Source organism: Drosophila elegans, unplaced genomic scaffold, assembly GCF_018152505.1.
Source record: "Drosophila elegans isolate 14027-0461.03 unplaced genomic scaffold, ASM1815250v1 contig_520, whole genome shotgun sequence".
NCBI classification, from domain to species: Eukaryota; Metazoa; Arthropoda; class Insecta; order Diptera; family Drosophilidae; genus Drosophila; species Drosophila elegans.
In genome coordinates, this window is record NW_024545903.1 from 538,980 (window position 1) to 555,093 (window position 16,114).

The window sequence follows — 16,114 nt, forward strand, 5'->3', positions numbered from 1 at the left end:
GCATAGGAATTGTGATACTGTGTATACGCCCTGATAATTAAATATGGTTGTAGAATTGCGGTGAAATTATATTATCTTTAATTTGCAGTGAAATTACATTTATTTTTACATATTGGGGAAAGTAATACAAAATTAAATTTAGCGGTATCAATCAAATTTAAAAACAAAATTGAATAAATATATTTCAGTACCTAAATACATATTATAGCAATAATATATAATAAATAAAAACCTTTACTTAGGTAAGGTAAAAGGTAGCCTCATATTTGTTTCCCCTTAGTAAGGTTTAAGGTTTTAAAAAAGTGTACCTAGGTACATACCTAGGTACAACATTGCATTTATCTAGATACAAATAAGACAAACGTGTCACATGGAAACACATATCCAGGTGGTCTCCATCGCTGAATGAACCCGACACGTGGCAATCGGGAATCAATAGACTAGACCTTGGCTTGATTGTTGTTTTCTTTAGATCAATTTTGTTTTGGTTCTGTTTTTTCCGGTCTTCTTGCGCCGCAACTGAACAACAAGCCAACAAAACGGCGAGCAGCGAATTGGATTACATGCTTAAAATTAAAAACGACCCACCACCCACCAGGGAGACTTATGAAAACAATCATGTTGTGGATTTTTTTTTAGAAGGTTTGTTAATTTATTTTCTTGCAGTTAAAACAGTTTTACTTATTCACGTTTCAAAGCCCAACAATGAAAAACCCAACGCCAAAATACGTTTAGCCTAAAATGCCAGTCTGATATTCCCCGGGAAAAAACAAAATAATAATAATAGTAAGTAAGGTAATAAAATTAAAAACAAAAACTGGCACAGTCCCCGCAGGATTCGTACACTCAGCGTTTGAATGTGAGGGGGACTCGTTCCGCGCTCTGCCTACCTACGGTTTCGTATTTGCTTACAAAATTCGAGTGAATCGCTTAGGACCTACTAAACAAGTTCTACGAAAGAAATCTAGGATTGCAATATTTGTGTGGTTGTGCTAATTGCTAATTGCTAGTGTTATCTAGACGGGGTAGTACAAAAATATATATATGTATGTATGTATATATGTATATGTTACATCTAAGTGGTCATCGTCATCGTCATCGTCATCTAGATGCCGAGCAGGCACTCTGCATCCCCAGGAGCGACTGCTGCGGCGAACTCCGCTGGCTACGCCTGCGTCACGAAGTACACCTCGCCGGAGGAGCCCACGACCACGGCATGGGTGTCGCCGGCTCCTCCGCCCAATGCCGTGCTCTGGCCGGTGGCCATCATGTTGGACATGTCGGTGGTGCCGTTGCACGCGATGCTCACCGCCCCGCTGAAGGTATCGTCCTGCCCGCCCATCTGCACATCCGCACTGTGGTCCGTGCTCTCGACATGCACCTGCAGCGAGTCCACGCTGTCGTATAGATTACCACACTCGCCGCACTTGAAGAGCGGCTCCACCACCTCCGTGTGCTTGCGTTCGACATGCCACTTGAGGTTCACCGCCGAGGAGAAGTTCTTGCGGCAGTTGGCCACGCCGCAGCAGTAGGCACGCTGCTGGTGCGTCTGCCTGTGCCTGTACAGGATCGCCTTGGACTTGAAGGTGCGATTGCAGATGGTGCACACCGGCGTGCTGGACTCCGCGTCGTGCGTCTTCATGTGCATGCGCAGCATGCCGGGGCCTTTGAAGCTCTTCAGGCAGATCTCGCACTGCGGCTGCTTCTTGCAATTGGCCCGTATCCAGTTGGTGTGCGAGTGCATATGGTTCTGCAGGCCCTTGAACTGCCGGAACTCGGTGCTGCACAGGTGGCAGATGTACCGACCCGAGCCCAGCGGCGAGGTGTGCTGCCGTATAAATTCCGTGACCAGGTTAGCGTCTATCTCGTAGTTGTCGTCCGCTCCGGCGGCGGCAATCACGCTGGCCGTCTGCACCAACTGGCGGGAGTTGGCCGCGGCCAGCTTGCTGCTGATCGTGGGTCCAGCGGTGGGTGGTTGGTGGTCGCAGGGTTCCAGCGTTACGCCGACGGCAGCCTGGTTGCTGCTTCGCTTGGCTCGCTTGGGCGTCGGACTCGCCGAGCTCACGCTTAGAGTGGGGGCCACCAGGGCGTCCGTCGTCGCAGTGGCTTGGCTGAACTCAACTACAGCGTTTTCCAGCGATATGCTTTGCAGCTCCTCCTGCTGCTGCTGATGCTGCTGCTGCTGCTGATGATGCGTCTGCTCCGAATCGAGGAAGGCCCCGTCAATGTCCACACTGGCCTCGCCATCTGGAGGCTCCATTATGGCATACTGCAGGTCATCGTCCACGTCGCCGGATAGATGCGGATCATGGTCGTCCGTGACGTACTCACAATCCTGGTCTAACTCCTCGGCATCCGGATCCTCCAGCATTTCGTCATCGTCCAGTTGGATCTCTTCGATTATGAAGGTGTCTTGGTCCTCCTCGTGCTTGAGTTGCTCGTCCTCATCTTCCACCTCGTCCATCGCCTGCTGTTGGTCCAAATCGTCGAAGTACTCGTGCTCCTGGCTTTCGCTCTGCGTGAGATCCTCGTTGATCATCACCTGGTGGTGCTCGTGGTGGTCCTTGAGGAAGTCCTGCTGCTGGTCGTCATCCAGGACAATGGTCTCAAAGCTGTGATCCCCCTTACCGTCCAGCTGTTCGTAGACCTCGTCCAGATCTTCGTCCTCCACGTCGCAACCGTCCTCCAGCAACTGCACGTCCGCATCCGCCAGAGAAGCACCGACATTCTGGCCCATGTCCGTGGCATTGGTGGTGGTGGTCACCGTCGTCACCCCGGTGGGCGCCAGACTGCGCTGCGGTACCAACTGGACCAACTGCAGCGTCTGCGTGCCATTGGGCTGCTGGACAATCTGCAGGGTCTGTCCATTCGGTGTCTGCAGGAGTTGGGGCATAAACTGCGACTGGGCGGCTGGGGCTTGCCCATTGGCCGTCGCCTGCTGCGTCGTGCTGATGATCTGCGCCAGCTGCGGACCCACAATCTGGGCCGTCGTGATCAACTGGCCGTTGGGGAGCAGGATCTGCTGCGGTATCGTCGTGGTGGTGCCGGCAGTGGACAGTAGCTGGGCGGGCGCTGGCTGCAAGGTGGGCAGTTGGATCTGCTGGATCTGTTGCTGCAGCGTGGGCGGAGGCGGAGCTGGTTCGGGCAGGAGCTGCATCTGTGGCTGGGGGGCAGGTTGTTGGATCGGGGCCGGAGCCGGAGCCGCCTCCAGATGCCGCTGCTTTTGCTGGCGCGATCCCTTCCGGAGCAGCGGCTTCAGCTTGGGTTTGGCAGGGGTCTGCTGCTGTTGCTGCTGGATCATCTGGTGTTGCTGCTGCTGCTGCTGCTGCAGTTGCTCGTCGAGGAGCTTCTGTTGCTTTTGGAGTAGCCGCTGCTGCTTGCGCTCCAGCTGCTGCTGCTGCTGCTGCTTGGCACTGGCCGCCTGCTGCTCCTCCATCACCAGGGCGACGGTCAAGCCGCGAATGTACTCGCGCAGCTCCTTGTCGCTGCGCTCGACGAGCGTCTTGAAGGCGTGATTCCGGCTCACGGCGTGGACGCACTGCACGCAGATCTTGTCCGGCCAGCCCTCCGTGGGCTCCACCCGCACGCTGGTGCAGTCCATCAGCATCTCGGGCACCTTCTCGCTGAACAAGGGGCGCATCTCCTTCCTCTCCGAGATGCACAGGCGGCAGATTTTGTCCAGCTCCAGGACCTTCTTGCGATCCATTACTTCGTGTCACTAGGGGAGGCTGCAAGGGCAAGTGGTTAGCTCAGAGCACGAGCACTTATTAATCCATTAAGAGGAAATCCCCGCAAGGTGCACGAGTACGGGGTTTGTTATGATTTGCCCGCCAAAAAATTGGCCAATTAATTTCGAACTCAATGCAACTGTTGTTAACAGTTCGGTTGATGCAGCTATTAACAGGGACCATTTACAGGTCTGGTAGCTCTTGCGCCAGACAGAGACAGCTATGGTGTTATACACAATTTACCATCTTGGTGTTGGTGTGAGCGAAAAATCAGATTTTCAGGCCCAAAAAACGAAACAAATACATAATCCCACGTCTTGAATGGGGCTAATGAGTTCGATTCGCTTACTCCCGCACTGCGTGCTCCTTTGATCAGGGATTTACCACAACATTTCGCTTACCTGCGCTGTATTTATGTAATTTTCGCAGCTCGCCCCACATCCAACACACAAAACTCTTCAAATATGGCCGCGTCACACAAAAACCTTTCGAAACTCACATATTTGTGATCTGGACAAATCTCACTGGGCCCCGGGGCTTGGAAAGCAAAACAAGTGCACACCAGTGGGTCTTTCGGGGACCCGGATCGAATGAAATAACTAGCTATCTGGCGACGTTATCAATAAAGTTCTCGATGAGATGAATGAATTTCTCCGCCAGCCGCCGAACTTCTGCCTCTGTCTTTCTCTGTGTGTGAGTGAGATGATAGGCGTGTTGCAATTGGCGCTGCCAACTTGGCGACGGAGAAAGGGTATAACGCGTTGCTGGTCGTCGAATCAATTTGTTTATGTTTTGGTCTTAATTTAACTCTACTTATTGCCTTACATTTTCAATAATGTTTTACCGCTTTAACTTGAAGCTTAACTTTTTTTATTAGCCTTACCTTTTCTTGTTAGCCCATTAGTGTTTAGTTCCACCGACTTGGTTGTCTGCTTTCGCGGATCTTGTGGAAGATTTCTCACTGTAGTTCCATTAGATATCACTTTATATATGTATAACATTTTCCACTTTAATAATTTTTTCGCACTCCACCAAACATTTTACAAGCGAAATCCTTTTTCACTTTTCACACAGAAAATCAAAACGCAATCTAAGGATTTGGCAGTGGGGCTGCCAACCCGTTTAATCAAACTGACATTTCGGAGTACAAACACCTGTTGATCTCAGCTTTTTTTCGGATTTACAAAACTTAAGGATAATGCATAGTTTGCTTAGGCTGGCGGAGCCACATTCGTGTTGGCCAGGTCGTACATCTGCCGCTGCTTGTTCCTCCTGCTGTGGGTGCGTACTACCAGGTATATTCCCACGACGACGGCGAGGGCCAAAAGCAGAGAGGTCACCACAAACCAGCCGTAGAAACCGGGCTCATCCTCATCGGAATCCTCCTCCTGGGCGTTTTCCCACTCGGTGAAGTTGCCCGAAGAATGCTCCTTCAGTTTGCCAGACTTCTGATCGCGGAACAGCGTGGCCTTGGCCAGGTTCTGCGACTCCGGGGCCATGAAAACCGGCTCCGTGTTGTCAATCCGGACTAAAGTGAGCCGGGCTCCGGCCAAAGCTTGTCTATACCGCCTCAACCCGTGCCCGTAGTACTCGTATATATCGGCTCCAAACTCCCGCTGCTGGTCCACCCACTGTCCAATCACCTGGACCTTCACCTCGCTCCTGGGATCCATGCTGCGTCCGAAATAGGCCTTCTCCGCCACATCCAGGCCACCAACTCCATAGGAGTCCAATTCCAGGACGGAACCGCGGTGCTCTAAGAGCAGAGGCAACCTGCCCAGCTTCTTGTCCTGGTAGACACTGCTCATGTTCACGTGGATCTTCTCCACAAACTCGTAGTTGAGGCTGCCGTAGATGGGCTTCCGTTCGCCACTGGGGTTGCGGAGCACACCGTCGCCCAGGTGCATTTTGTAGCTGTTGGACACATTGCGCCACGGCAGGTAGGTGATGTTCCTCAGCTGGTACATCAGCGGCTCCAGCTGCACCAGCACATTGATGTTGTCCTCCACACCGTACTGCAATGATTACAATTTCAATTTCAGTTTCAGGGCACCTACGGCACCATCATCGTGGAGAAACTCACAAAGTTGTCGCCAAAGATCATCACCACGCAGGTGAAGAGGTTGTCGGTCACGGCATTGACCAAATCCGTGTGGGGAAAGTGGCACAGCTCCGTCTTCTCGCGCTCCACGTTCGTGGCCTTGGCAATGTAGGTCAACCGCTCCTTGGGATTCAGCTCGGCCGCATAGTTCTGGATCACCGTGTGGTAGGGCACCCAGGCCAGCACCGAATCACCCCCGTTGGCGCACACCTCCTTCTGGGAACCCCGTCCGCTCAGCTCGCCATTGCGCAGCCGGAGGAAGTGATGGTTGTCCCGCTTGACCGTAGTGGAGCCATGGTCCGCACACAAGGTGTCCACGAGGACTGCCTGCAAGCGGAAAGATAAAAATTTTAGACGGGAAACCAGCACCGTGTTCGTAAATAACCCCCATCGTCGGCTTATCGCAGGTCCGCCGGCATTATCTTCCCCAGCTGCGATGGACACTTTGTCTGTTTCTTTATCGTCAAGCTAATTCAATTTGGAATATCAGCCACTCGAAGGTGGCACACGAATAATTTATGGCTCGCACTGACATTGGAGTTCTCACTTAAGGATGTCGATGAGACAAACTCGTTTGCACGAAACAGACGTCGCCATTTAAGGCAGGCAATTTTCATCCGAGTGAGGTCACTTTTCACCAAATAGAATTATAGTTGATCTTTGATTGCTCATTTAGCCATAAATTAATTAGTAAGAAATTATTTACAATGGTTTCAATTAAAAAACAACATAATTATATTAAAATATATTAGAAATGCGGTTTAAGTACAAATTAAATAATTTGCTTATTTGAATTATACTTTAAAGTTTTATTTGAAAACCAATTAATTAATCTGCTTATTTTATTTATAGATTAATGTGAACGGATGCCGATGAAATTAAAATCAGAATTAATAAAAATATATATCAGTAATTGGCACAGGTTTCGTTTAGAGATTTAGATTTATCATTAGAAATCATAATTAATTTATATCTTACAATCTTAAGTATTAAATTGTTGTCTAAACCACTTACCCAAAATTAATAAATACATATTGGAAATTATTCAAACTTGCAGCCATAAATAAGTTCCCATTTAGTTTACAAACGTTGATATTTTGTGTTAAGAATTGTTTACCCAAATGTAAGCGGAATAGCTTAACACATTGTATTCCCCCATGCTAATGATTCACCTTCTCTTTCTGGGTCAGCGTGGTGGCCCTAATGTGGCACTGCAGATCCCTCTCGCTGGGATTGACCACATGGCGATCGATTTCCGAGAGGAGCAGCGGGTCCGTTTGGATGCAGAAGTGCGGGTGCTCCTCAAAAGCGAAGCCCAATGGCACCAGCATGAACAGGCATCCGATGATAGTGGCTTGCATAAACATTTCCGCAGTTCCAGTGGCCAGTGGTTTTTGGATTCAATTGCGCCGGAGCCGTCGATTAGCACACGTCGGTGGACAAGTCGTAACTGAATTTGCAATTTTAAAATGACAGCTGAGCGACGGCCTATTCGAACGCATTTAACTTGACCGCCAGGCAGTCGAACGCCTTAACGAACGCCCGAATATCACCATATTTATCTACTGATGAAGGATTCGGCCGAGATTTACTTCGATTTTCGATGAGAGCCGATCCGTATTAACGTCACCGCAATGCCAGTTGGTGAGTAACGACTGGAGGGAGGCACTCGCTTCCCAACTTGGAGTCCAAACCGGGCGATAAGATAATCGGGCTACGACTACGGCTAGCATTCGACTCAAACTCCAAACCGTACGTGTAACCCCAGTTAGTCAATGCTATGAATATTAGGGTGTATCGATTTGGTTAACAATATTACAATTTAAAAAAAAAAATTTACTACAAATATCCCAGTTCTTTTCTTAATGCGATTCTAAATTATTTACATATCCTAATGCACTATCCAGATAATTTTCAATTAAATTAAATGATTTCAAAACGAATATTTAAACAAAAACTGGAAATTACAATTTTAAAAAAATTTTACAAAAAATATTCCAGTTCTTTTCTTATTGCGACTCTTCACTATTAACACTATCCAGATAATTTTCAATTAAATTGTATGGTTTGAAAACGAATAAAGGTAGTTTTATTTATTAGCTTCCCATAAACAAATCAAAACCAAATGCAATTTTTAAATTTCCAAAACGAAATATTTAATTTTTTTCTAAATACTTTTCTAAACATCCAAAGTCTGCAATTGTTTAAATTAGATAAAGATTGAAAATTGGTTCTAGGATTAGGTTATTTTCTTATTGAGATTTTTAACTATTAACATATCTTAATGCACTATCCAGATAATTTTCAATTAAATTGCATTATTTTAAAACAAATTGTCTATTTGCTTCCCATAGACAAATCAAAAACAAATGTAATTTTTAAATTTCCAAAACGAAATATTTAATTTTTTTCAAGAAAGTAGGGGGGGTGTTCTAAAAAGTAGCGCTTAAAATTATACTAAAATTGGATATTGGTTCTAGGATTACCTAGCGTTTTACAGCATACAGTCAACATTTGATTCTAACAAGATCTTTTATTTTCTTTTTAATAGCAAAAGTATACAATTCTTATTTATGTTTGTACAGAGGAAATTGTTGGACAATTTACAGATTTGATTCTCACAGTCGGTACTCATCATGCGATCCCAATAGTAATCTTTTGCTGGCTATTAATGCTTTCCTGCGGCATTCGTATTTGATTTGTACAAAATTCAAAAATAACAATTTAAATGTAACAGCTTACGGTCTAAATCACTATAACTATCGACGACTGTTGATCTGGTGATCTCATCCCTCCGTGCGCGCTGAGGACAACAAAGAGGATCGAACGACACGAGAAGAGACACTGGGAGAACAATGGAGCAATGGAGCTGTGACGGAGCAGTGGTGGATCGGTGGTGGAGGAGCAGTAGTGTTGGTGGTGTGGATGAGGAGTGGACTCAATCTAGGGGTGGAGAAAATACAAGTCGTACACGAACAGAGTCTAGAGATCTCAAGTTACCGTCTGAGCTGCTTCTGGAGAAGTATTCGAACAATTCGTCAAAGTCACCAGCGTCATCGGGATTGTTGATCCCCCCGTCGTCGTCGTCATCGTCGTCGTTGTCGTCCATGTCATCGTCATCGGAGTCCAGCAGGTCTCCGTCGTCGTCGTCGTCTTCCTCGAGGTCGCCATCCTCATCGTTGTCCGATCCGTTTAGGTTGCGCAGCAGCGGGAATCCCATGAAATTCGGACCTAGAGCAAACGCTACGGAGTGAGGCTATTAAGGAAAATGAGCTCATTGCGCTTAAATGGAACTTACTGTTCTCGGAGCCCGTATCCGAACCGTCCTCATCAGATTCGGGCACCTCCTCATCATCTTCCTGCAAGCATAGACATAATATTTAGTTCAATATCATCCATCCGCCGCATGAGGGTTCTCAAATCGATGGCAGCCCCGATTCCGACTCCGCCACTGCCACCGACGCCGCCATTTAGATTCAGATTCATATTGAGATTCCCATTGCCGGAGACGGAGCCGGAGCCAGAGCTACTGCCATTGCCAGTGCCCAGTGTACGTGCCCGCCGTCGCACCCCAACAATTGAGCTGTTGGGTGCATGTTGGCGAGAAAGATTCGGACTTGCGTGCAGGGCGGGACTTAGCCGGCGGGGCAACTCCTCCGCAAACTCGTTGGGGGCGGCGGGCGGTGCGTTCTCCGCCGGCAGTGGGCGTGCCGGGATCTCCTCAAAGACGCGAAGCAACGAAGCACCGCCAACATCATTGGCGTTTGCCGGCGCCGGCGCAACTGCGTCCGCCACCTCGCTGGCCAGCTCCTTAACCGCACGCACCTCTTCCGAGCGCTCGCTCTTCTTTACGCCCACCGCGTAGATCTTCACGTAGGTCTCCTGCTTCGACTCGTAGCCGCTGTAGTCCTCGACCACTGCGATCAGGCTGCCGTTGGCGCTGACGCTCAGATCGTTGATGTTACGCTTCACATCAATGGTCGCAATGCTCGAGTAGTCGTAGGCGTCCAGCACATTGAAGCTGGTGTCGTACGTGGTCGTCTCCATGTCGTGGTCCCTGTCCGCCCCCAAACTGGCCCCGTATATCACGTGCATCGGCGAGAAGGTGCAGTTCCGCTGATCCAGCACCGGCACAGTCTGCAGCAGATGGAAGGTGCGCAGGTCCCACACCTCCGTGTTGGCAATAATCTTCACGGAATGGTAATCAGGATTAGCATGGTTCTCCTAGGCCAACGAAGATTTCAACCTTACCTCTAGACAGTTCGGATGGAAGACGCCCGATATGCACTGATTGAACTTGTCGAACTTGTGGATCTCCTTTCCGGAACGCACATCCCAGAGTACGCCATCTAGAAACAAAGAAAACACAATTACAATGGCCATAAAATCTGAAAATCATGCTAAAGATATCTAGAACAACCATTAGACAACAGCGACAAATAGTCTTAGGAAATTTATACGAAACAAATGTTTAAAAACAAGAATGGAAGCAAACATCGGCAAGCCGAAGTTCCCTATTGCAAAAAATTAAACATTCTTGAAAACATTAAAATTATGATTTATTTTGCAGTTCAATTACTCGATAGTTCCTATGGCAGCTATATGATATCGTTTTCCGATTTTAAGAAAACTAAAAGCCTAATTCTAAACTGTCAAATTATTAATAAGTCAAAAGAATTTTTTAAAAATATTACAAAATGGAAAAGTTACATTTTTAATTATTTTTTTTTTTTGTAACATTTTAATTTTTTCCATGGGAGCTTTATATTATAGTCATCCGATTTTGATTAAATTTAAATAGTAATTGTAAAATATTTAACCATTTTTATAGCAGATAGCTTTAAAACTGAGAGACTAAGTTGCGTAGAGACAGATGGACAGACTGATATGGCTAGATCGACTCTCCTAGTGATGCTGATCAAGAATATATATACTTCATAGGCTCGGAAATGTCTGCTTCACTGCGTTGCAAACTACATACTGACTGAAATTATAATACCCTCTGAAAGGGTAAACAAATATTAAAGGTACTTAAATTAAATTTTAGTTCTACACATTTTTTTAAAGCATGACTTGTATTCCCTTGCAGAGGTTATTACAATTTTGGTAAAAAAATAATAGTAACGTAGTAAAATAGCCTGTTTTGAATTAAGAAGGCAGCAAGGGTATTAAAAGCTTGGCGTGCCAAAAGAAAGTAATCTTCCGTTGTCGTTTAGAAAGCGGGATACTTAATTGCTCACCCGACAAAATCAGCTCATCGGTTCGGCAGAGAGTGGCTCTGTTTTTGGTGTAGAGATTGGGTATGGTTGGCGTGAAAGAGGCCACCTTGGACCCGGTGTTGATGTCGAAGAGTGTGGCGCACTGCAAGCCAAATGAAAGGCAATTAGATATAGCTCTATCGAACCGAATAACCCAATAATACGTACCTCGTTCTGTGTGCCCAGGAGGCGATCCTGCGCCGTCTGACTGAATTCACAGTAGGTGACATCGGGAAGACGCAGCTTCAGCTTGAACTCATCGTCGGCAATGGACCACAGAATGCTGGTGGGTGTGCGCCAGAAGCTGGACGTGATCACCAGATCCCCAGCCCTGTTGGCCTTGATGGCATCCACGCTGAAGTTGTGGCAGTTGGAGAAGAACTGCTCCACGCCGTCGTTCATGTTGAACACTCGCCCATCGCCCTGCTGGGTGCCCACGATGATGTACTTGCCCACCAGGTCGCAGCAGGTGAACTCCAGATCCTCGTAGTCCGCCGATCGAATGCTGCGCCACGGCGAGAAGTGCGTGTGCACATAGCGACGGTCAAAGCGTCCCGTATTGAATCCCGCCTGCGTGCGCGCATGTCTGCTGGTCAGGTTGTAGTTGGAGCTCAGCAGACGACTGGGCTTGGGATCCGGACACTTGTGCGGCTCGTACAGATCGAACTGTGGACAGGTGGTCACCGGATTGTTGCACAGCGAGTGCTGGTTGGTTAGGTACTCCGTCACGATGGTGTTCAGCGTGATCCTCTTCGGGTGAAATGGTCCATCGTCCGGCAGACTGGCCATTGACATGCCGCCGGGTTCCAGCATTTGCTTCTGAATCGACCGGCTCACCGAGTTCCGGTCCGTTCTCCGGATTTTAATGGGCGTCTGTGTCGTGTTTAGACATCCAAAGTTGGGTATACTGACGCCATCTAGAGCGGCGTTGCTGCTGCTGCTGCCTGCTCCGCCAGCTGGCGACGAGTCCTCGCCGAAGCTCCTGTTCAGGTCGCCGCTGCCCATTATCGCTGCATTCACATCCTGCATGCGACTACGCAGGCGGTTTCGGGACAACGAGCCACTCCCACTGGGCAGTGCTTTGTAGTCGAAGGGAGACTGATGGAAGCTGCGCGTGGTGGGCGTCTGCAGCGGTAGTCCCACCTCGCGCTGCAGCATTTGGGCGGTCTGGGAGAGACCATTGCTCTCCAGGTGCTCGAAGATGAGCTGGTACAGCTGCTGCTTGTTGTACTGGATGCGCGTCTGGGCAATCACATTCGCTTTGTGCATGTTGGAGAGCGACGGATCGAGCGGGTTGTTCAGCGGCTTCGTTTTCCCCGACACTCGTTCGAGCAGCTCCAGGGCGTACTTCTGGAAGATCACGTGCTCGGCTCGCTTCTCCTGCAGTATGGGATCCCGCATCAGAGTCTGCAGTTGTCCGCCGGCGAAGAGCGGCAGTTTACTAACAATCTGCCTGACCCGATCCGAACGCGCCAATCCCGCCAGTGCCCGACAGGCCATGCCTCGGATGCAATCCGCATCCGTGATCGGTCCTTTGGTCTGCATCAGCGAGAGCAGAACAACGATGCCGTTGTTGGAGCACACGGACTCCCACACGCGCTCGATCAGCTCCTCGGCGTACTTGTGGTTCGCCTTGTTCTTTCTCGACGAATTGCCGAACTTGATCAAGCTGGTGCCGCTGTCCTTGCGGATGATGGGCGAGCAGACGCAGTGGCAGAGCACCGCCAGTGCCGATTTGAGCACCTCCGCATCCGAGGTGATCTCACCGGCAGCCGCTCCCAGAACCGAACAGAAACCCGAGGTGGTCGTCTTGTCCAGCATCTGTAGACGCTCGCAGAGCACCACATAGACGCGTGGGATTATGCAGCATACACTGAGCACGTCCAGGGCCGAACGCACTGTCTCCGAGCGCCCGCTGTTCACCCAATCGTAGCTGAAGGCGATTATCCTGAGCAGCATGGTGATGCCGCCGAGCTTCATCAGCTGATCCACCGGTTGCCAGTGCGCCCGGATGGAGGTGTGCTCCTGAAGCGTGCGAATCTGGTCGTGCAACTGGTCAAAGGTCAGCTTGGCCGCAACCGTGGGATTCTGGCTAAAGAAGTGTGCCGCCGATGGCGACGACGATGCCGCATTGTGCTGGCACAGGAAACTGTTGTACTTGTAGAAGAAGTGCGCCTCCATGTACCGCTTAAGCGCTACGCAGACATGGCGCACCATTTGCCGCGAGGCACACTCCACATCTTCGTTTATCTCCGAGTCGTTGTCGCTGTCGTTGTGGCTTGGATCAAGGATCTTCAGCACGGAAATCTACCAGAGAAGAGGCGAAAATTAAAACTTTATATTTAAAGATTGCCATAATATTGAGTACACTTACCACATTGTAGAGCTTTCTTAAGCCATCCTGGGCATCAAACTCCTCCAAAATGACCTTAAACTGAAAGCTCAGGCTGAAGAACATGGTGGCATGGCACTTGGAGGAATCATGGCATCGACCCAGGATCCACAGTGCGTAGCGCACCAGCTCCGAAATGAGTGGTCTCTGCATGCTGCAGATGCGCTCCATGGCGTCCTCACAGTACGCCAGGTAGTAAATGGCAATGGACACACCCGTGGTGGCCAAACTGGGACGTGGCACCTTCAACAACAGCTGTCGAAAATAGATAAATTACACATTAAAGAACTAAAATTTTAGGTATATTCATATTCACTGACCTCCAATCCGCCGTGCGAAATGAATTCTAAGGCAAACTTCTTGTGACAAAGAAGAGAAGCCAGATATTTCAGCACCTCGTAGGCCAAACAAGTGTCCCGGCGATCCAAGTTCTCTAGGTAGCCAAAAATCAGCTGCATCACATTGTTCTCGAAGGCCATGGCCAGGAACTCCTGATACTCGCCTAGGCTGGTGAGGAAGCGCATGATTAGCATTTGGCTGGTGTCCACCGTGGGCGGATGCAGTGGGATGTACATCCGTTTGTAGTAGCGTGAAACGGGAAAGGCATCCCTGCTGTTCTCGAAGAGAATCGACATGTTGGAAGCGTCGCCATGCTGCGACGAACTGGCACCCAGTCCACTGCCATTGTGCTGCGGCGACTGGGGAGCCGAGGCATTGCTGGCACAGGCCACCCAACTCAGCATTCCCGCCGCACTGCTGTCGGCCGACTGGTTGTGCTGCGACGTGTTGGCATCCGGAGTGGCGCTCTTGCTGATGGCCAGCAGCATGTGCAGGCGCTTGATCATCTTGGGCACCAAGCGCATGTTCTGATCGCGGAAATTGATGGCAATGTCGCTCACTTCCATGGCCTCGGCCAGCAGTCCGGTGGCATAGCTCTGCAGCGGTTCAATGCTGTCCTCCGCCCAGGAGTAGATGCGGTTTATGGTTCCGTCACCTTCGGCGGTCTGGAAGACGGCCGAGGTCTCCATGCCGGGCATTATCTCCAGGATGAGGCGGCAGGCCAGGATGTTCAACTCCAGAGAACTTCGGCTGACGTTCTGGCGACTAAAGTAGTTCTCTCGCAAGTAATCGTTGAGTAGCTAATGGTGTCAAAAACATAATTTCAATTAATTTCAATTTGTACAGAAGAACTCTCAAATTAAGTTAGCAACTAGTTTAAGATTTACGTGAAGAGTCGGTAAAATCAAGTATATTAAATGTGTACTTGTTCTCCAAACTCTAAGTCTATCTTATTTAAAAGGTTTTATAAGGAAACTTGAATTGATCATTTATGAAATATTACAAATGTTGCAATTTTTTTGTAACATTGGAGTTTCTTATGCAAAAAATTAATTTTAGTATGATCCTATTCAGGAACCAATTAAAAATTATTTGAAGGTATCTATTTTATACAAGTGCTCTGCAATAAAACCTCTTATTTTAAATATGGTTTACAAACTAATGTTCTTTAGTTATTAATACAGTATTTAAAAAAGTTAACATGCTAAACTTGAAAATTTTAAAAACAATTTTGAAAGTAATTGCCTAAAAAATCAAATAACTTTAATTTGATCAGCTAGAAACGGCTAGTTTATCTTATATACCTGCTGTTATGTAGTAGTTCAAGTTAAAAATATATTCTAATATCCCTGTTCTTACTTTGCCCATAAAGGTGTCCCTGCGGAAGAGCAGCTTGAGCAGCAGTCCGTACTGGCAGCTGGGATCCGCTCTGTATGGATGTCGCGAGTCCAATGGATCCGGGTCCTTGCGTCGGTACACGTCCTTTTCCCGCTCAAATATCTCTGCCAGACTAAAAACAAAAAAAAAGAGATAAGTGGGGATTTTGGGTTGATATTTATATTGATCCCTTACCTTCTCAGAGTTGGCACTGGGTCGTAGCCATTCTGGGTCTGCTGCTGCTCCCACTTGTCGATGATCTGGGTGAGCTCCTTTTTGGTGGCCTGCCGGCGGTCGGCGGCAGCAGTTTCCTCCGGATTCCCACCGGTGTCGCTTTCGTTTTCCACACTCATGGCATCGCCCTCTGCATCGGCTTCCTCCTCGGCCTCCGGATCCACCTCGTCTTGCTGTTCGGCGGGCTCCTCCTCCTGCTCCTGATCTCCGGCAGCAGCTGCATCCTGGTCCTCCTCGGCGGCCGCCTCCTCTTCATCTTCGCTCTGGTAAGCCACTGCCACCGCCTCTGCCATCAGCGCTGCCTCCGTCGCAGCTTCTGCCTCGGCCGCTGCGTCCGTCGCCGCCTCTACCTCTGCCGCAGCCGCTGCTCCGGCTGCATTTTCGCTTCCACTGCCCTCAGACATCGAAATGGATTACCCGAGATGGGGTGCACTAGCACAATCACTAGTCGCACTCTTAGTTAGTTGGTTAACTAGACACCAAAACCTTCTCCCAGTGGCGAAATGAAGCGTGCGGCATAAAATACCACGCGCTCGAACTTTTCGCAAAATGTAGTGTGACCGTTGACAGCAGGCCGGAAAAGCCTGAAGATACTCAAGCAAAACTAATTTTCTTAGCTGTCACGCCAATTTATTTGTTTTGTTTTGCCCGCCAATTTACCGATGGAATTTGAATTACAGACAAA

The 16,114-nt window shown here is 48.7% G+C and overlaps 3 protein-coding genes across 7 annotated transcripts; all 3 read right to left on the reverse strand.

Moving 5' to 3' along the window:
• Positions 1–626: 626 nt before the first annotated feature.
• On the reverse strand, positions 627–4,426 carry LOC108141968 (mediator of RNA polymerase II transcription subunit 15). Its single transcript, XM_017265617.2, has 2 exons — positions 4,130–4,426; positions 627–3,728 (listed from the first exon to the last, which is right to left on the reverse strand). Exon 2 carries the CDS (start codon positions 3,704–3,706, stop codon positions 1,166–1,168), a length of 2,541 nt encoding a protein of 846 aa, XP_017121106.1. The 5' UTR covers positions 3,707–3,728; positions 4,130–4,426; the 3' UTR covers positions 627–1,165.
• Positions 4,427–4,819: 393 nt separating this feature from the next.
• On the reverse strand, positions 4,820–7,487 carry LOC108142074. Its single transcript, XM_017265760.2, has 3 exons — positions 7,002–7,487; positions 5,812–6,156; positions 4,820–5,743 (listed from the first exon to the last, which is right to left on the reverse strand). The coding sequence occupies exons 1-3, from the start codon at positions 7,194–7,196 to the stop codon at positions 4,940–4,942; spliced, it is 1,344 nt and encodes a 447-aa protein (XP_017121249.1). The 5' UTR covers positions 7,197–7,487; the 3' UTR covers positions 4,820–4,939.
• An 855-nt stretch (positions 7,488–8,342) lies between these two features.
• On the reverse strand, positions 8,343–16,001 carry LOC108141834 (protein mahjong). 5 transcript variants are annotated; one of them, XR_001774265.2, is made up of 12 exons: positions 15,391–16,000; positions 15,178–15,328; positions 13,800–14,618; positions 13,462–13,734; positions 11,256–13,394; positions 11,070–11,190; positions 10,081–10,178; positions 9,655–10,017; positions 9,128–9,188; positions 8,830–9,072; positions 8,572–8,772; positions 8,343–8,508 (listed from the first exon to the last, which is right to left on the reverse strand). XR_001774265.2 is itself a non-coding variant. In XM_017265418.2 (11 exons), the coding sequence occupies exons 1-11, from the start codon at positions 15,831–15,833 to the stop codon at positions 8,768–8,770; spliced, it is 4,704 nt and encodes a 1,567-aa protein (XP_017120907.1). In that variant the 5' UTR covers positions 15,834–16,000; the 3' UTR covers positions 8,343–8,767. The 5 variants fall into 5 exon arrangements, 2 of the variants coding, with proteins under 2 accessions (XP_017120907.1, XP_017120906.1); XM_017265418.2 differs by having other exon boundaries at positions 8,343–8,772; positions 8,830–9,060; XM_017265417.2 differs by having other exon boundaries at positions 8,343–8,772.
• Between the last annotated feature and the right edge of the window lie 113 nt (positions 16,002–16,114).